Source organism: Gallinula chloropus (genome assembly GCF_964237585.1).
Source record: "Gallinula chloropus genome assembly, chromosome: Z".
NCBI lineage: Eukaryota > Metazoa > Chordata > Aves > Gruiformes > Rallidae > Gallinula > Gallinula chloropus.
Genome location: NC_140089.1, coordinates 55265970 through 55286578, shown reverse-complemented (window position 1 = coordinate 55286578; position 20609 = coordinate 55265970). Strand labels below are relative to the sequence as shown.

The 20609-nt window shown below is 37.9% G+C and overlaps 1 protein-coding gene across 1 annotated transcript in view; it reads right to left on the bottom strand.

Moving 5' to 3' along the window:
* Positions 1 to 20609, bottom strand: part of FBN2 (fibrillin 2) — a gene marked incomplete at both ends in the record, with an annotated part of 154740 nt that overhangs the window by 36695 nt on the left and 97436 nt on the right. Inside the window, 14 exons of the mRNA XM_084277967.1 lie at positions 60 to 221; positions 3431 to 3553; positions 3908 to 4030; positions 5345 to 5470; positions 6516 to 6638; positions 7385 to 7507; positions 8576 to 8701; positions 12166 to 12291; positions 12410 to 12532; positions 13320 to 13454; positions 14123 to 14248; positions 15592 to 15720; positions 18588 to 18713; positions 19738 to 19965. Coding sequence (XP_084134093.1) covers positions 60 to 221; positions 3431 to 3553; positions 3908 to 4030; positions 5345 to 5470; positions 6516 to 6638; positions 7385 to 7507; positions 8576 to 8701; positions 12166 to 12291; positions 12410 to 12532; positions 13320 to 13454; positions 14123 to 14248; positions 15592 to 15720; positions 18588 to 18713; positions 19738 to 19965 — 1899 coding nt within the window. The remainder of the gene's footprint in view (positions 1 to 59; positions 222 to 3430; positions 3554 to 3907; positions 4031 to 5344; positions 5471 to 6515; positions 6639 to 7384; positions 7508 to 8575; positions 8702 to 12165; positions 12292 to 12409; positions 12533 to 13319; positions 13455 to 14122; positions 14249 to 15591; positions 15721 to 18587; positions 18714 to 19737; positions 19966 to 20609) is intronic.

The window sequence follows — 20609 nt, the reverse complement described above, 5'->3', positions numbered from 1 at the left end:
ACTTCAAAGCTCTATAAAATTGCTAAGCATCATTCGGCAATAGTTTTGAAAGTACTCACTGCTGTTTACAGGGGGACATGTCTCACAGGGGTTTCCCCAAGCCTTTCCCAGAGAGCAGCAGCACGAGGAACGACTGACTCCAACCCCAATTTCAGTGTTGCAGGATAGGCTCCCATCCCCTCGTGGTCCATACTTCAGGTAGCAACTGCCAACACGGTTATCTACATGTAAAGTACATATGACTACAGCTGCACACAATGATCCAGACAAAGAACCAGCAGTCATTCATTTTAACATTTCATATTTAGAAGCAGGAATTCAGATAATGTGCTTCTGAAGTCATTGGCAAGCTCAAAACATGTACGTACACAGTTAGTGATATTGAAAGAGATGGCAGGGAAACAGGTAGCTTCAGCTTCCTACCCCCAGACGTGTTTAAAATATTTGCATGTCTTCCAAAGTTACTGCTGCACATATATGTATAATATATATATGTATATATATATGTATAATACATAGGTACAAAAAGCCCCCACAACTTCACATTCATTTTCAGATTAAATATTTCTTAAAGGTAATTAAAAATTTTCTTGTCAAGGGACAACCTTCAAGCTATCAAAAGGATTTAAATTTACTCACATTTAAACATTAATAGGCAAGATTGGGAGCATCTTTCTGCACAGTTTTAGAGCATAATGTCCTGGTTCCAGCCAGGCCAGAGTTAACCTCCCCAAGCACCCAACCCAGGTGAGCTGAGTTAGCCTCAGGCTGTTTTCCACACCACCTGATATCACTCTCCCATAAAAGGGGCTGCTCTGTGTCTGAGATTGTGAAAAAGGAGGATGTTTCTGGGTTTTGTGTATTCTACAATGGATTTCAGTATCTCACCATAAATACACAGTTATAAAGCTAAAATAGTTAAGAGCTGACTGGCAGAGACATATGTATTCTGTACCTCTGAGTGTCTGATGGAAAGAGAAGAAACTTGAAGCATAATATTATGTCCCTAGAGGCATGATTTACCTGAGATCACTGATCATCATGTGTTAGAGTGGTAGTATTTTTTTTTTCACTAAGACACTGTTAGAACAGAGTAAAATGAACTGCCTTTTAAAAAGGGTCCATCCTCTTGCCCTCTTGGTGGACTTGAGATGAAACAACCCAAACATAGTTATTCTGAGAATACCTGTTTCCATCTATTTTCAGAGGTACTGCATGCTTCCCTCCAGCTGTGATAGCATCAGACTTCTGGGGTTTTTTTAAGAGAAGCCAAGAAAATATCTGTCTTCATTCTTCTTGGGAAAAGTTAAAAACAATGGCCATTTTGGAGGATGGCTTTAGCCCAAGATCTCAGGCCCATTAATAACAAAAGGAGACGACAGATTCCAAAAGGCAGAGTCTGGAATTCTGCAGCCACATATATATCCAGAATCCATCAAAAGTTTTAAGCTTTGGTTTACTCCTAACGTGGACTGTCTTGACACGGCATCATGTTGCTCTTTGCCAAGAATAATACTTCTGTTTCTTCTGAAAGAAACTGGAATTTATATTCCTCCACTGTTTTTTTGGTCGAGAACAAGCAATAGCAAGAGATGGTGCTATTGAAGAGAACCAGAAGCTGATGTCCTTTGACAAGAAGTTTCTGGAACATTTTTTAGCATAACTTGGACATTCTACAAGCAAGAAACTTTCTGTTTCCTTGGTGAGATCTGCTAGGCTTTGTTTGTTATTTTTTTTAAATGACTGCAAGCTTACAGTGAAAACTGGGTAATGTTTTACCACATGCCGGTGTTGCAAACGTAATTGCAAGTGAAGTTGCAATTTGAAATTGCAGTTTCCTGAAACTATAAAGCATCACAAGCAAACTGAACTGCAGTTCTTTTATCTCTGGACTGAATATTACAGTAGAGTAGGCATACCAGATACACCACATCTAGAAACATCTAATACAGCTGCACTGGGATGGCACCTCTCTGTTACCACTTCCTACATAAAATCATTTAACTCTCTCAAAATATTACAAATGAGAACTGAGGTGAAAGAAAAGGAGTTCAAAAACTAGCAATGCCTATAATTGTACAAAATAATATAAGCAGTAAATTTTTAGTACCCGATCTCTACAAGGGCTTCTAAAAAATGGGCACTACAGTGTCGTTTCACACATGGATTAGGACCTTTTTTTCTATTATTTTGCTCTGATGGTATTTCATGGAAATACTATCAGATACAGGCTTTGCCTGTCCCTGGAAAAAAAAAAAAAAAAAAAAAAGGCTGAATGAAAACTGGTCTTTTGTACTTTGTCACAAAATCAGGCTGTAGAGATAACAGAAAGTGTACGCATGAGGCTTGCCGCTTATCTCACAGACAGGTAAATGGATTCCAGTTTTGCCACCCTCTGAAACTGAACTTGAAAAAAAACCAGAATTCATCCCAAAACCCCATGTTTGCTGAGAGGAGTAAGTCTTGGGAGTCATTTTTCTGTAAAATCAGTCACTGAGAAACTAAAACTGCTTCTTATGCAAGGAATATGAAAGTTTTTGAAACAAAAAAGGGGAAACAGTCCTCGTAGCATTTCTTTAAGACAGAAATAAGGAAGGATCAAACAGTTTTTCTACTGTTTCCTAATTCAACATTTTTTTCTTCAGAGTGGGAGGGTTTGCTCTCTGATTTTGAACTCTCGACTTGCTAGATTTACCCTTGAGTAGGTTCCTTTCCATTGTGGAGAGTCCCCTGAGGAAAGATGAAGACCTGCCAAAAATGTCATTGGGACAACTGGTCTCACAGTAGAGTGCCATCTCAAGCTCCTATTTGTCTTTAGCAAAACACAAGTCAGCTAGCAGTAGGATGATTCATTCTCATAAACTTCTTCATAGATTATTTAAATGCACTGGTCATAATACAGTGCTTGCAGAACTGACCATACACAGCATCTATCTGTAGGAAAGGAAGTAATTATATGCTGCAGAGAGAGAGCCAAAAAGGCAGCATTTCATTGCTTCAAGTGAATCTTCAGATGCGGCAGAGCTAAAAATTTAACTCAGACTACAACTGCAGAAGAAAAGTACTAAGGAAGGGTTTTTCAAAAGCCTATGGGAGAAAAAAACATGTCTCTAATTCAGTGAGAACAGATTACATAAATCGACCTCAACTTAAAAAATTTCAGCCTAAAGTTTTAGAATAAATTGTTCAAGACTGGCATCAAAAGGCCTCAAACAGGACTTATTTCTAGCATCCAGAGAAGCAACAGAGAACATTCACAGGGAGAAAATACAGAAGTATGAAAAAAAGGCAATAAAATTTGTTCTGAAGCAAACCCACATTTCTTTAGGAACTATTTGCTTAGAATATACTTATTTGCTATGACACTGTGGTATTATTAAAAACCTTGTCTGTGATATCTAAAGTAATACTTCAGGTGGCTTTTACTTACCCACACAACCCACTCCAGTAGGATTCAGCTGGAAGTCTGGAGGGCAGTTACACCCATATCTTCCAGGAGTATTTACACAAAGACCATTAACACAATTAATGGGATCGGCACATTCATCGATATCTAAAATAGGAAGGTTACATTTATAAATCTGATCCCTGAACAGAACAGTAATTTTAATTCTTAAGACAAAACAGGCAAGAAATTTTCAAATGCACATGAATTTTAGCTGAAATTTAACAGAAGAGCTAAGAATTGATCAAACATTTAGGAAGCATCTTTGTACAACTTCATATTTAAGAAGCCATTCTTTTTGTTCCCTTCTTAAGCCAGGTCCAAAGCACACAGTTCTACACACAGCATGTTTAGCAGGGAAAACTGCTTCTCATCATTGTAAGAGAATGCAGTACATGTTTTCTGAAATCATCTTTAAATTAACTTAGTGCAATTAAAAAATAAAAGTAAGTCTTGACATACCTGTACAGTTTCCCCCAGTTCGATCTAGTTCATATCCATCATCACAGATACAATGAAACATTCCTGGTAGATTATTACAGGTACCAAATATACATATGTTCTGGAAGGAGCATTCATCAATATCTGCAGGAATATATTAAGAACGGAGAGTTACATTATCATTACAATACGAATACTACAATATCTGTTGTACTACTAAAAGCAAATGAAGACACCTATAAGTATTTTCAAAAGCAAAACTGAGAAAACACTTTTGACTTTGTATTGAATGCTGTGCCTAGGGATTTGTGAGGCATTCTTCATTAAGCTGCTTGTTATTTATTCCTCTTTCACCTAACGTGAGGTAAAAACAATAAAGCTGACTTCTCAGGTTTCAAAATTAAAGCTAAGTCAATAAGCCAGTAAGTTCCTTTCAAAATGTGCATTAAACAGAACGAAGAGTAATAACATGCAGTCATTTCCTACCTCTTGGTCTGCAACATTTCTTACTAATGGCAAGAAAAATTTTCAAAATACCATTCTGAGGAAAAAATGAAATCTATTGAGAAGAGATTGGTTATCGACTGTGTCCAGTTCTGAGCTCCCCAGTTCATGAAAGACAGGGAACTACTGGAAAGAGTTCAGTAGTTCAATTTTCCAGTAATAGCAATTTTCTACAGCTACAAGTCTGATTCACCTGAATGTCTGAGCATGCAAAGTTATGGAATGGATTTTAAAGACTACATTTTGGAATCTCTTTGTAATACTTCATCAAGAATTTTATTACCTAAGAAGTTATGAGATTTTCACCATTAAATATAAAATAAATTTAAAAGCTTTGGAGCACCAGTGAAAAAGACTTTATCTAATATACAGATCTCTTATATTAAACAAAAAAGTACTTAAGAACGCAACATGCTAATTGGACTAGAAAGATACCAATTTGTTGTGCAATTCTGATGACCTGTTACCATGTTGAGAGTGAAAGGATAATGATAAAAATTCTCCAGTATCCATTTTAACAAGTGTTACAAACTTGTCAAATATAGCAGTGATTTGTCTACTTCAATTTTCCTGAAAGTATTTATTTTAAATGAAGTGTTTTCATGCAGTCTGCATCTATATAAACACAGTAAACAAAACAGTGATGAACACAGGATGTTCCACATACTGTTCGCTAGTGACAAAATCATTAATGAAATAATTTAAAAAATTTCTGAATTACACGTTTATCCTGGGATTTTTGGACTGAAGACAGGAAAGCTGTATAAAAAGATGTAAGCTACCTTCAGCATAGTTTACACTGCAAAATAATCCTTGTTTGAAGAAATTACTTACAGGTGAAGCATGTACTGAATATGCTGCTTCCAGGTTGAGGTCCTTCCTGTGCTTCTTCCTATTTGCATTATAGCAGTCAATCCAAACTCAGAAAATGAAGTTGAAACACCAGTGGCTTACCTTGGCACGACTTGCTGTTTGAGGCAGGCGTGAATCCCATCTCACACTCACAACGGTAGGCACCAGGGATGTTCAAACACTGTCCATTTTCACATAAATTAACATTTTCTGCACATTCATCAACATCTGTGGGTGGCATAAAATTCATGTTTCACTAGCAAACTACATGTAATATTATCCTGATGTTCAAAATAACCGTGCTGTAAGCATTGCTGATATAAACCAAAACATTTACATCGGAAGATAAAGAAAATGGAAAAATGCAGAAAAGCAAACATAATGTCATGTCTATGACTATTTGCACACCACTAGGGATTCTTCTAGTATGCCCCAAAAGTGATTTTTTTTTTTTAAGAGCTGTAAAAGACCAGAATGAGAAAGGAAGGCATTCACCATTGCAGTCATCAAAAGGACTCATACTTTGTCAGATATGCTTATGATTATCCTAAAACCTTTAAATATATTTCATTTTATTAGTCAGTCCCCAGTACCCAAATTTTAAAAACAGGTTAGAAGCATAGCATGTTAATAATAGGCATGAAAATTCTTGTTCATTAGCCATAAACTTGAAACACAAAAGAAAATAATACTTGAAGATCTTTATCCTGAAATAAAAACTTCACAATACTAACCAGAAGACTATCTTGCTAACGTGCAAGTTGATTTTAACTTAAAATTAGCCAGTTAGCTAATAATAAATAGTTTCAAATTAGTTTCTAGGTATTTTATTATCATTAGGATGCATTCCTTCAAACCTCCAAATTTGCTGACCACATACATGCAGGACTTCTGAAGCTAAGAGCAGAGATATTGTTGCATCTCCACTGTATGTGATAAAAAATACACAGAACCATCTAGGTTGGGAAAGACCATTATGATCACCAAGTCCAAGCATCGACCTAGCACTGCAAAGTCTACCAACTAAAGCATGTTACTATACATTACAATGACCCATCTTTCAGAGAAGGATGAAGTGTACTTCACTCAACAAATGGATCCAATCAAAATAACATTCAGTTGCCTTTGTTAGCTTTTTGGCAGTTGATGGTAAGAATCCTGATCTTAAAAGACACCTTTACATTTATTCTTGCACTTTGGGCTTAGATATAATTTGCAAAGCTTCCCTACAAAAGGAACAAGTCACAAATCAGCTTTCAGAGAAACATCTTACCAGAACAAGTAAACCCATCCCCAGTGAATCCCTCTGCACAGGCACAGCGATATGACCCAGGGCTGTTCACACACTGAGCACTCACACTGCACTGGTGAGTCCCATTGGAGCATTCATCAAGATCTGCACATTAGGGGCAAAAGAGTGCAAGGAGTACAGAGCAGTTAGTACACTTTGGCTTGCAAACAATTGCTAACAAGCATTGCTGCAAAGATTAATTAATGTCTCCTTAAGTATAAAAAAATCTTAAAAGATATAGGGTTAATCTATAGTGATTTCATTTTAGTATTTCTTCCTCTATATTAAAATGCACTGGATTGGGTAAAATGTTTCCAAGCCATGGATGGAATCCAGCTAACTTGTTAACCGAATGTTAATATGCTAACGAAGAACTTGAATTCAAAGTGGGTTAAAACCCAAGAAACTAAAGAAATACACTGAGGTGAAAATCTGCCATACATATGGAGAGGCTTCGCAAGTAACGGAAGAACGTGACAACAATGTAACCCTGTGAAAGTTAATGGAAATTTTCTTGCTTAGTTAAGGAAAAGGAGCAGAGAAAGGGGAAAAGGAAAATGAGAAGGATAAAAAGGAGCAAAAGATAGAGGAAGGGGAGGGGAGAAGAGAGGGAGAGGGAAAGAGGAAGTAAAATGAAAATGAAAAAGTACATCAAAAAGGAAAACAAATTGGAAAAAGATGAAAAGGAAAATAAAATAGAAAATAAAAAAATAGAAAAAAATTAAAAAGTTGTATGTAAAAATACTGCAAAATACATAGTTAATTCAGGAATCTTGCATACCAATTGTTTTATAAATAGAAAATTAAAAAAAAAAGAAAAAAGTAAATAGCTTTATTTTCTGTGTACTTACCAATACATTTAATGCCATTTCCAACCCACCCTTCTCTGCAACTACATTTAAAACTTCCTGGTACATCGACACATGAGGCATGCACGTCACAGTTGTGAGCACCAATTTCACACTCATCCACATCTACAAGCAAACATAAACTATTAGTATTTACATCAGGAGCACTGGAGTATTACAAATTATGTTTCTTTTACGTGTTGATTACTTCCATTGTCTGTATTTGCAATCTTTTTAAAAAAATCATTCAAGACTACAGAATAATTCAGTGAGTGATAGCACACATTAGTAAAAGGTTACAACTCTACTTTAATTTTGTGCTTTGTAAACATGACAAAATTTATCTGCTTTCCTACACCTGCTTTTCAGTTTGAAATTAAAGCTATTTTCCAGACATATCACATATACTTACATTTTTATGTCTAAAAATGGAATGAGAACCTCATGCACACAGGCACATTTCAGTTATAAAAATTATTAGTCCAAGATCTTAATAATTATACAAAAAATTCTTCTTATCAAAATATAGAAGAAATTCTCAGCTTTCCCAGAATAATAATTTTGAATGAACTTAGCTTCCTCAGTGCTGTTTACCCAACTAGCGCAAGACGAAGTATTGCTTAACTATCACAGGAACTTGCAGTTTGGAGTTTGAAACTGTCTGTTCTTCTTTGAAACTTGTTAGCATGGGTTGAAGGATGACAAAAAGTTTCCCTTTTACATATAACTGTTTTTCAGTTTTTTTTTTCTCCTTTTGTCCTGTTCTTTGAGTACAGGGTCATTTCCTGAAGCTTTAGTTGACAGGAGTTCATACTCATATGTATACATGTGTATGTGACAAATGAGTACACATGACAAATGAGTACTGCTAAAATACTTCAAACACAAATGCAGCTGTGGCCACCCAAGCTCTGTTTCATAACACAGATATTCCCCCAATCTACACTAATAAAAGCTTTGCCTTTAAAATTAGTTGTGTAAGGGGCCTCTTGTATCATATTGATATTCGTCAACGAACGTAGCTTTTCAAACTCTGGGGACACGCTGAAAAATGTAGAATACTTACTCTTATATTTACTACTATGAACAGCTACCAATCTTTCACTTGTGTGTGAAAACTCGTGCATTTATTTTACCTGAAAGTTGAGCAAGATATGTGCACATGATAACATATAGGCCAGAAATTTGCTTTACCTGTGCATCCAGTGGTTCCTTTCTTGACTGAATATCCTAGTTGACAGTGACAAATAAAGGAACCTTTTGTGTTTTCACACTCCCCAAACATACATATGTTGGAATTTAATTCACATTCATTCACATCTGTAAGTACACAAATTCATTCTTAGTTGAACATTACTATACTTTTAACAGCATACTTTGTCTTTTTGAAATACTTTTATTCAGGTGAAAATATTCAAAGCATGGTCCACCCCTATTACATGTAACATCTTTTAATCTTCATCATAATATACTTCAGCTGTTCCATTCTGTATTCCTTTAATTCTCTAGAGACAAGTAAGGATGAATTTGTAGTCAAAAAAACATAGTGTGGGGGAATAGCATAAAAACGTAAGCATGGAAAAATGGAGAACAAAGAAGACAGACCCACCTCAGTCTGTGTTTTTCTTGTGGACAAGTGCTCAAGCCGAATCACCTGGACATTTGTGACACAGACTGGAAGCCAGTCTATGCAAACAACACATCACAGCCCTGCGGTACTGCATACTTGCTTATAATGCAGAATGTGATTGTTAAAAACACTTTTGTATGCACAGTGACAATGATAAATATTGTGTAAGACCTAAATATAGGCGAATGTGTTATTAAATTAACTTAATAAAATTTAGTTTTGTATTTCAAAACAAGGCTGATTTCATCAGTCTTCTAAATACTAATTACAGCAACCTTTATTCCTCCAGTATATTCATCTGCCACAGCATGAGGCAAAGGAAAATTGCCATACTCTTAAGTATCTTCACTTTCATGAGCTGCAGACTTACATTTGTAGTTCTGCTTGCTGAGACACCCCTGGAACATAAGAACTGACCTTAAGAAGTTAAGAAATTTCAACAACCTGCCTCAGTTTTTCAAACAGGGGTGTGAGCTCCTTTTCTAAACTTACAATCAACCTGATATTGGCATTGCTACTCACAATGAAACTTACTAACAAAGGTAAGCAATTGAACTGCACTACCTGATACATGTTGTAATAGCAGATAGTATTTTTGTTCTTAGAAACTCCTAGTTTACTGCTCTGATCTGTGGCAAGGGCAAAGGTGGACGGAAAGGCAGGTTGCAGTGCATGTTCTAGAGCATTATCACTGGCAACTTTGGTGCGTAGTACACCACCTCTGTTTGAAAATCTCACAGGAAAAGCCTGAATTGTGAAGCATACCAAATGAGGAACTCTTAGCACCACAAGGAAACTTCAAACTCCTCCTATGAGTTCATGCCTATGAGTAGCTTTGGCATAGCCTTCCATTTAGGTTTCACAGAATGCCTGTGGATCATTGGCAACTTTTTAGTACAGACCTGTACCTACCACTCTGCTCTGCTATTAGAAAACTGATTATCAAAGAAATACTTTTTCTTAATGATCCTGAGTGTATTTGTGTATGACTAGGTGAATTCCCTATAGACAGGCAACAAAGTTTCTCTGTGAAAGAAGCTGAAAGAAACTTCAAGACATTTCAAGACATGAAGAAAAATCAAAATGTCTCGACAAAACTGAGATTAAGTAGGTCAATAACCAAAGAAGAGGTCAGTAACTATTGTCCTAATGGTGTTGCTGTAAACCAATTCGGGAAAGAGTAAAGAGCAGAGATATTAGGAGTATGTCCTTCAGAAGAAAGGCTTTCAAAAGTTAGACCTCTCTCTGGCACGTACAAAGAGACAAAGCCATTGCAGATGTAACATTCAAGGAGAATTCAGGCTGCAGGTGGAGCAGGAAAAGACCTTTGCAAAAAGAACAAGTGATAAGCCACAATCAGAAAAGTTTCCCACAACCATCAGTCACAAGGAAAAACAAGGCATCAGGATTAGAGATGTGGGTTAGTGTCAGACTCCCTTCCCAGACACTTGACTGCTCAGCACCTGCTGCTCTGATGCAGACTGAAGTTCAAGAGAGGTAAGTTTTCTACTGACATCTTCCCAATTTCATGGAGTGTTGCATACATGATGAAAACTTTCCATGAGGAAGAGTATCTCTCCAAAAGAATAACATAGTTTATACCTGAATTGTGTTTTAAATTCTTATGCTAAATCTTTGATATAGGCTTTCAACTATGAGGCTTTAACATTGTTCATGAACTTTCCTCATTTGAAAGCTAAACAGCTTGCAATAAAGATTTGGTTAAACATTTGTAGTTAAAACATAGCTTTATTATGAGTTACTCTATGTCAATCTTTTGACTTTACTCAAATAGCTCAAATTTTATACTAGTTCAATGGCAAAGCAACACCTGATTTCATAGAATCATAAAATCACAGAATTATAGAATGGTTAGGGCTGGAAGTGACCTCATATAACAAGTTCCAACTCCCCTGCCATGACACCTCTCATTAGATGAGGCTGCTCAAGGCCCCATCCAACCTGGTCTTGAACACTTCCAGGGAGGCGGAATCCACCAGTTCGCTGGGAAACCTGTGCCAGGGCCTCACCACCCTCATAGTGAAGAATTCCTTCCTAATATCCAATCTAAATCTACGCCCTTCCAATTTAAAACCATTTCCCCTTGTCCTATCAGCACATGCCCTTCTAAAAACTCTCCAGCTTTCTTGTAGGCCTTCTTCAGGTACTGGAAGGCCACTATAAGATGTCCTTTGAGCCTTCTCTTCTCCAGGCTGAACAAGCCCAACTCCCAGCCTTTCTTCACAGGAGAGGTGCTCCAGCCCTTTGATTGTTTTTGTGACCCTCCTCTGGACCCGTTCTAACAGTTCCATGTCCTTCTTGTGTTGAGGGCTCAAAAACTGGATATGGTATTCCAGGTGAGGTGTCACCAGACCAGAGTAGAGGAGCAAATTCATCTCCCTTGATCTGCTGCCCACATCTTTTGATGCAACCCAGGATGCGGTTGGCCTTCTGGGCTGCAAGAATGTTCTGTTGGCTCATGTCAAGTTTCTCATACACCATAACCCCCAAGTCCTTCTCTGCAGGGCTGCTCTCTATCATATCGTCTCCCTGCCTGTAATGATGATGAGAACTGTCCTGACTCAGGTGCAGGACCTTGCACTTGGCCTTGTTGAACCTCGTGAGGTTCACCTGGGCCCATTTCTCCAGCTTGCCCCGGTCCCTCTGGATGACATCCCATCCTTCTGGTGTGTCACTTGCACCACTCACCTTGGTGTCATTTGCACACTTGCTGAGGGTGCACTCAACCTCCCCATCAATGCCACTGACGAAGATATTAAATAATACCAGTCCCAGTATGGACTATGGTGGGACAATACTGAACACAGTATGGACAATACTGAACACAGTATTGTGATTGTACAGCTAATAACATGTCTAATATGAAAAAAAATAATGAAAAGGTAAGTTCTAAACTTTCATGTTATTTGCGTACATGTGGAGTATGTGTGCAAAACTGAAAACATAAACCTGGAATAGCATAAAAGTGAAGATGAAAAGATTTAATTTTTTTTTCTACCTGACATTCATAGTGTTAAGCAAGAAATTCCTCCAGATTTATTTAAATATCTTTTAAGGACCCAGCAGAACATCCTAAAACCTCATCTGCAGAATTTTTAGACTTACGCTAAATTTGGTACATACAACTACTTACCAATACAAGTTTTCATGTCCATAAAAGCCATAAATCCGTCATAACACAGACAGCGATATTCCCCTGGAATGTTAGTACACTGCCCACCATCACAGATATCTGGATTGTTTTCGCATTCGTCAATATCTTAGGGGGAAAAAGAATAGTTGATAATAATTCTGTCACTCTTGTTTGAATTGCCTGAAAGAATGTTCAGATTGGCTGAAAGATATGATGCTGGAACTTCTAAGATACTAAAACTTACCTTCACATGTCCTGACATCTGGCATTAGAGCATAGCCATCACTGCAGCTGCATTCATAGCTGCCTTCTGAGTTCGTGCAGTGGGTGTCACAGCCTCCATTCATTATCATACATTCATCAATATCTGGGGAAGCAATGTTAACTGAAGTAAGTCTTGTTTCATAAGGAAAATTAATCTCTTGACATTTTACTTAGCAGATGAGACAGTTTATCAATGACATGATTCTGTTTTTCTTACTCTACTATCTCTGATTTGTATTTGTTCGTCTTTCAATCGTATTTTCATCTGTGAGATCAAGCAGCTAACTTTCAGTTGTTGCTTTGTTCAAATGTCTGACTGGGGATGTAAAAAAAGAATGCAAAAGACAACACATAGAAAGGAAAGAAAGTCCTGAGAAACTAAGGTTTCTTTAAATTTAAAAATGTAGCACAAATTTATATTTTTGGGAAAGAACTCCCAAAACAACAAAACAACCCCCAACCTTTCAATGCCTCTGCTCTCCTTACCAGTGTAATGACAGCTACACAATTCACTACCACGACAGTGAAGGACTGAAGAGATATATGCAGTCAGGAGAAAAAGTGAAAGAGAAACTATCAGTGCATATGCTGGTTTTGCTTGATCAAGAAATCAAGGAGTACTTTCTGTTGGTTAGCGCAAGCCTCTGATTTTAATGGACAAGTACCGCAAGAATATTTTTTCTGAATGTATTCTGCAGAGTTCACTACAGCAACAATCTGTTTATACCTTCTTTACACTTCTATGGCAAAAGAAGGGTCTGTGATAGTTCATGGCATATAGATGAGAAGATGGCCCTGCTCAATTTCAAAAGGAAGGTATGAAATTAAATAAAACCAAAACCAGATTAAACAACGTACACTGAAACACAAATACACAGGTGAAGGTGTACAGCACTTGCCTGTGCAACCTTGTCTGTCAGGAGTAGCCTGGTACCCCGAGTTACAGGAACACTGGTATGTTCCAACCATGTTCACACACTGGCCATTTCTGCAGAGATTGTCACTTAATGAGCATTCATTTACATCTGGAAAAGAATCATCTATATCAGTTACTTGTTCTTGAGAATACAGCCTCCAACAGCCTCCAACTGCCAGAGAAAGAGGGTTTTCAGGCTTTTTCAATTTTTTTTTCTTAGTATGTTCCAGTTCAATGTATGGGGCATTGAATAGTATGTTTAAGGCAGTATCCAAAGGTTTGTCTTCTTTGTTTCTTGTCAGTCTGCTGGTTTAAATAAACACTTGAAGCAGCTATACATCAAGCAGTAACTAAAGAGACAACATGTATTATGTATTTTGCATTTTTTTCCACCTTTTGTTGTCAATTATGTGCAAAAAGGAAAGCTGCATTTTAATAAGGGACAATACTTTTTTCTGACTGTAGGCATTAAGTTCTCTGTGTGCATGTATGTCTTGACATACTTCAAAGTTGCCAACATGAGTGTTACAGTCCTCCAAGTTGCTAAATATCCCTAAGAGGCCTGGTAAAATACTCCTCTTTGAAGTCAATGGTATTGAGGACACCAGAGATTTTACAGTATCTGTTACTAGGTTTTAATTTGAGGATACTCATACAGAGGAGCATGAATTTGTGTATTTCTGAGACCCCATCCTTGCCAGAGACAGGAAGTTCCCAGACAGCAAATGACCACTCTTCTCAGAAAGCAGAAGACTCATATTCTGAGTTGAAACTCACCTATGCATTCCTCACGTGATGGTGACAGCTCATGTCCCAAAGGACAGTCACACTTAAAACTCCCTTCAGTGTTCACACATGTGCCACCTCTACACAGCAGAGGGTTCCGTTCACATTCATCAATATCTGAAGAGAAACCATGATAAATAAAAATAAAATAGGCACTAAAGAGCAACAAAGAAAAAAGCAATTCTCAGTGTCTCTAAGAGACAAAATCTGGAGGTCAGAAGTAAGATTCTTTCACTGAAGCAGTGCTGTTCGTTTCCGCATACTGCATAACAAACCAAACAAAATCTGTACTTTATTAACTCTAAAAATGGGTAGCTTTCCCCTCAAGAAAACCAGAAAGTCATCATTCAAAATTAGGTATTCTAAGAACAGAGGACAGAAGAAAAGACAGCAACTGTTTGGATGGTTGCCATTTAGGACAATGCATTAATGTGATGAAATTTTCCAAGAAGTGCTTCTTAATGCAACCAGACATCTGTTTATGTAATGACTGAAACTGCTCCCTCTGCATGCCACTAATGGGGAGTTCAATTATGAGTACAAAAACTTCCGACAAAAGTCAAATGGTAAAAAGAAGCTTAAAATAGGCAAAAATGGGAAAGTGGGGAAAAGTGATGCAGGAGAAATAGAAAGCATTGTCTACACTTGCTGGGATGAAGTCAGGAAAGCAAAAGCTACCAGGAACTGACCCTGATAAGGGATGTGAAAGATGTAACAGCTGTGAAAGGACATTGGGGAAGGGAACTGCTGTCAAAGGACAAGGAAAAGACCCATAAATGCTGAGACAGAGCCATACAATGTCATTTTGGAGCCACTTCTGACCATCCTGGAAAGGTCATGGAAATCAGGCAAGGAATTTTAAGGTGGGAGGAGAGGAAATGTAAATTCAATCTTCAAGAAGGAGGACCTATTCAGCCTCATCAAGATAAATTTCCCAGATTTTACATTTTCACTACTTATTTAATGATACATTTCATTAAATACTCCACAATACTAACTCAACATTTTTTAAGGTGGTCAGTAACTTTTGGTGTCTTCACATCTATTCTTACAACCTTAGACTGATTAAAGAGATGTGATAGTTCAGGAAATGCTCTCAGAATTTTTTGAGTCCTAGAAGATTCAAGGAAAAATGAATCACACTACTTCTGAAACTCTTGCCTTCTATTCCTAACTCAACCAAATATTTGGATATCGCATTTGCCATTTTCAAAGTCCATAAATGAATAGTTGCTGCTATTCTAAAATACCTGTAGAGAAATGTGTAAAAGTAATTAGCAAAAAGAACAAAGCTAGATGTACAATTCATTTATCTGTCCTATAAACTGTGTATCTGTCTCATTTGTTCACAATGTCACAATAACTATACATTTGAAGTGTTCATTAGAGCCGAGCTAGTACAGTACTGAGTACAGTCAAGCTTCATACCATAAATGATGCCAGGTCATCCTGACACTTACCCATACAGTTCTTCATCATCATAAATCCACTTTCGTAACCATCAGAGCACTCACACTCAAAGCTTCCAGGAGTGTTGACACAAGTACCACTTCCACATAAGTCTGGGGAGATCCGGCACTCATCAATATCTATTTTATAGTAATGGAGAGGTTTAAGGTTATCCTGCTTTGCTTAGAAGTGAACATGTGGCCATTATAAATTAATTCTACAGAAATCACATGTAGTATATAAATCAATATAGAAAAATGAAATTAATTTAATACTGAAAGGAATATCTGGTTATGCAAACAGCTTGTGAAAGATTCATACTGCAGTGCCTCTAGTGCTCTTAACCACAGATTAAACTATTTAACTTCCATGGAACATAACTTAAAAATAGGTTCCAAGAAAGTTACCAGCTATAAAAAATTGAGTTGTTGTTACTATTACAGAGGTATCAACTGACTCCATGATGACAGTGCTATTGATATTAAACTACTTATTATGAAGACATCCAATAATAGCAGTATAAGCATTTCTTACCCTTTCCATTAGGAACTGAAATAGTTCTTTTGAAAGCCAGATTTACAGTTCACTGTTTATTAGTTAAGTTTGAATGAAGATTATGGGGGAAAACTAAAGCAGGTTTGTAGAAGGTTAAAGAGAAGGAGCTCTTTGTAAGACACACTGGTAGTGAAGCAAGAATCATAGAATCATAGAATGGTCAGGGTTGGAAGGGACCCCAAGAATCATACAGTTCCAACCTCCCACCACAGGCAGGGACACCAACCTCCAGGCCTGGATACACAAGGTTGCCCAGGGCCCCATCCAACCTGGCCTTGAACACCTCCAGGGACGGGGCATCCACCACCTCTCTGGGCAGCCTGTTCCAGCACCTCACCATTCTCTCTGTAAAAAACTTCTCCCTAATACCTAATTTAAACCTTCCTTCCTTTAGCTTTAATCCATTCCCCCTTGTCTTGCCATTGTCTACCCTTTTAAAAAGGGTAGACCTGCTTGTTTGGTCTCTTCAAGGACTGGAAGGCTGCAATGAGGTCCCCCCACAGCCTTCTCTTCTCCCTCAGCCTCTCTTCGTAGGGGAGGTGCTCCAGCCCTGTAATCATCTTCGTGGCCTCCTCTGAACCCTCTCCAACAATTCCACATCTTTCTTGTATTGGGGGCCCCAGATCTGGACACAGTACTTCGGATGGGGTCTCATGAGGGCAGAGTAGAGAGGGACAATCACCTCCCTGTCCCTGCTGGCCACCCCTCTTCTGATGGAGCCCAGGATACCACTGGCTTTCCGAGCTACTGCCTCATGTTAAGTTTCTCATCCACCATGACACCCAGGTCCTTCTCAGCAGGGCTACGCTCAAGGAGCTCTTCTCCCAGTCTGTATCTATGTCTGGGATTCCTCTGAACCAAGTGTAACACCTCACACTTCGCAGTGTTGAACCTCATTAGCTCACAGCCAGAGATGAATTTGTAATATGGATATGATCCACTGAAACAGTGTTGAAGGAAAGGAGTGAAAAGAACTGGACAGCCTGTTATTTTCTATCTCCTCACATCTTTCCATATTTCTCTCTTTCTTTACTGTTGATTCAGTGTTTTTGGGGTAAACTAGGGCTCATCCTTTCATTTTGTGTTCTCCACTATACACTCTTCCGACATCTTTATTCCCTATTGTGTTACTAATTTTTATATTCAGAATTCATCAAGTCTTTTCAGGGAATAAAAATAACAAAATATTTGAAACAATGAAGACATTGGATTGATTCTGTTAGCCAAGAAGTCCAGGCAGGGAGCAGGGATCAACATGTTTGCAGTAAGTTGGTGAGAGGGGCAGTTGACTCATTTGTGTAAGTGGCTGAGGAAAAATACACAAGTATAAGCTTAACTGAAAAAAAAAGATAAACATTAAAACAGTTCTTTTTTCACCACATACAACAGCCTCTTTTGCCTTTGTGTCCAGGTTTCTGCCCACTGAAGATAGTTCACAGATTTTTATCAGAACAGACCATAAATGGAAAACAGAACCAAAGAAAAAGCTTTTGTTGGGAGAAGTTTTCTGACCTATTCTTGTTAGTTTAAGCATGTTTATTTGTTAAATGCACTTCTCATCATTGCAATCACTACACAAACAAGGAACAAGGAAATCACCAGTTAGGGCAACAGTAACATCCAGACCAACCTCAGTTACCATGCTTTACCACCCACATTTCATATTACTCACTCACTGATGCCTGTGTGATGTAACAAAACTGCCTTCATTTTCAGCACTGAGCCATACACAATGAAGGCATCTGGTTCACATTAACCAGAAAACTACAAAGCTTATCTTCGGTTTCAGGTGTTCCAAGCAGTAAATAACATAATAGTAAACTTTTAACTTAAACATACATCTCTTCTTGAGTTAACAATGCACTGCTATCAGAATTGCAGAGGTGCCTGTGTACCTGTGCTTTGCTATCAAATCTGAATGAAAACGAATTTGCAATATAGTTCCTAAATGAATGTGATAATACAATGACCACAGAGTGAGGAATGTAAAGTAAGTTAATCTGTATGTTACATTGAACTTGGCTTTGCTGGAGAACCTTACTGATTTTTGAGGCTGTACTGCTTCAGCATGACCTGAGCATCTTTGACACCAATTAAAAAAAATCCTATTACAAATATACAAGAAGAGTATTACCGTTATTAAGAATCACTTTCTAAAAAGGGGAAATGATGATAGTTGGACATTCTGTTCAAAGATTAAGCTCTTCAAAGTGAAGGAAATTAATTATATTAATTTTCAAAATCACCAAGCAAAGCAACAAGCGCAAGTTCCTGAAAATTCAACAAGGGACACGGCAGTCCCCATCATTGGATGTTTTCAAGATGGACAGTGTGTTAGATAATCTCATGTAAGCTCCCTTTCCCTGTATTGGTGCAATTGATCTTCAGAGGTGCCTCTTAAACTGGACTATTCTATGATTCTAGGAAAAACTTGGGAAAATGCTAGACTTACCTGTACAGTTTCTTTCCTCCATATCTAAAGTAAACCCACTGTTACATCTGCATTTGAAACTTCCAATTGTGTTTCTGCATTTACCATTCATGCACATACCAGGGAACACTTTACATTCATTGATATCTATGAATAAAAACAAAATAAAAGAACATTCTTAAGCATAATTCTTATACATAAAAATTAATGGGAAACTCGTGTTCTTTCTTACTAATTTTATTTGACATAAATGCAGGGTTTGAGTTGCCGAGGACTGGAGGAATGGCCTTCTGCTGCTTAGGGGAATGTGCCATTCCTCTCCTAATGCCATTAGGAGAACGGAAAAATGAAATGGAAAAGCCAAGCAGGAAAGGACATTGTTAAAGACAGGACTGGAGATGCACTAATGGAATGCAGAACTCCCGGTCTGAGGAGGAACCCCCTGAGAGACTGTCACACCTGCAGGACCTACGTCAGGGCAGAGATACCTTTGAGGGACTGCAGCCTGCAGAAGAGCCACATCAGGGCAGGAACACCCCTGAGGGACTGCAGTTGTGGGTGACCAATGCCAGGGCAGGGATATGTTTGAGGGACTCTAGCCCACAGAGGATGCATGCTGAGGCAGAGAGGTTTTATTTACATCGTTATCACGGAAGATCCTCATTTTCACTGCCCTCATAATTTTAATGCAACCCACACCCTTCTCTTTTAATTACTTACTAATTCTCCAAACCATAAACTGAACCCATCCTTCTTCAGTCTCTCTTTCATAGAACTCTGGCCAAATTTTTGTAACATTTTACATTTATAACTTAAGTGCTTGACTTTATGGAACTACATCTGACCCTCAGTTCACTCTCTGCAAAGGTCTACCTTAAAAGAGGTACACAGTTTCTATTATTCTCATCACTTAGAGCTCCTCTCTGTTCAGTGCTGTCATAGTACTTACCAAACTCCAACCTTACACCTTTTCCTTTTAGGCTCCTGTAACACTCTTCAGCACCATGCAAGCAGAGAGCTTCCCACAAGTAAGGCCAGCTCTTTCAGGCAAGCATCTTTATAGCATATATCAAGTACATAGCAAAGATAGACACAAATTTTGGCATGTTCTTAGTATTTTGGTCTAGATGTACTTATAATTAATTTTTTAGGTCTAAGAATGACCTCATACCTTTGTAAAATGGTCTGCCAGTTAGAATATCTCCCCTGTTGGAAAAGCCAGGACCTCTGGGGCACAGAGCCTCATACTCCTTGGTGCCAGGTTTAGGACACTCCACGCAGTCGGAGCCCCAGGCAGCCCCCACAGCACAGCAGCAGGCATCCATGTGAAACTTGCCGGACACAGATTGAACGCACTCATCTTCATCCCATTTCAGGTAGCATTGCTCCATGCGTATATCTGCTCAGTTTACAACAACAAACAGGCATTTTACCCTTTGCTTAAGTTTTCTGTTTTTCAGAAGCTCCTCTTTCTGAGGGACGAGTACATGTGAGGAGCAGTTTCTGGGAGACAGATTTCTGCTCAACATTACATTTCTCCACAATGTTCAACCATCTGAAGTTGCTAATATTGCACTATAGAGATGTTTCTGGATCTTTGCTGTACCACATAAAAGTACAAACATTTCTTCTGTTGTCTTTCAATGTACACCATTACTCTGCCATGATTGTGCTTTTTAGGTTTCTATGTGTATTTAATAGGACAAAACCATATAATTCTTTACTGTATCACATATTCTCACTTACAAATTAACCTGCATTCATGGTTAAAAAAAAATAAAATCCTACCTATGTTTATATTATTAATTTAAAAATACAAGGAATATTTTTTTAAAATTTCCTGACCATTGTTAGGCTTACTTAACATCAGTTGGCAGCAGAAAAGAAGACAGTTTCTAGAAAAATCCATTATGGTTATACTTAAGGGTCCCATTTGCAGAAAATCATGTGAGCCAAAAGATAGATCAACCAAATGTAGGCAAAATCCGTACTTGCATACCCTTTGTCAGCAAAAGTATCACATGCCAGTCTGTATGCAGAAAA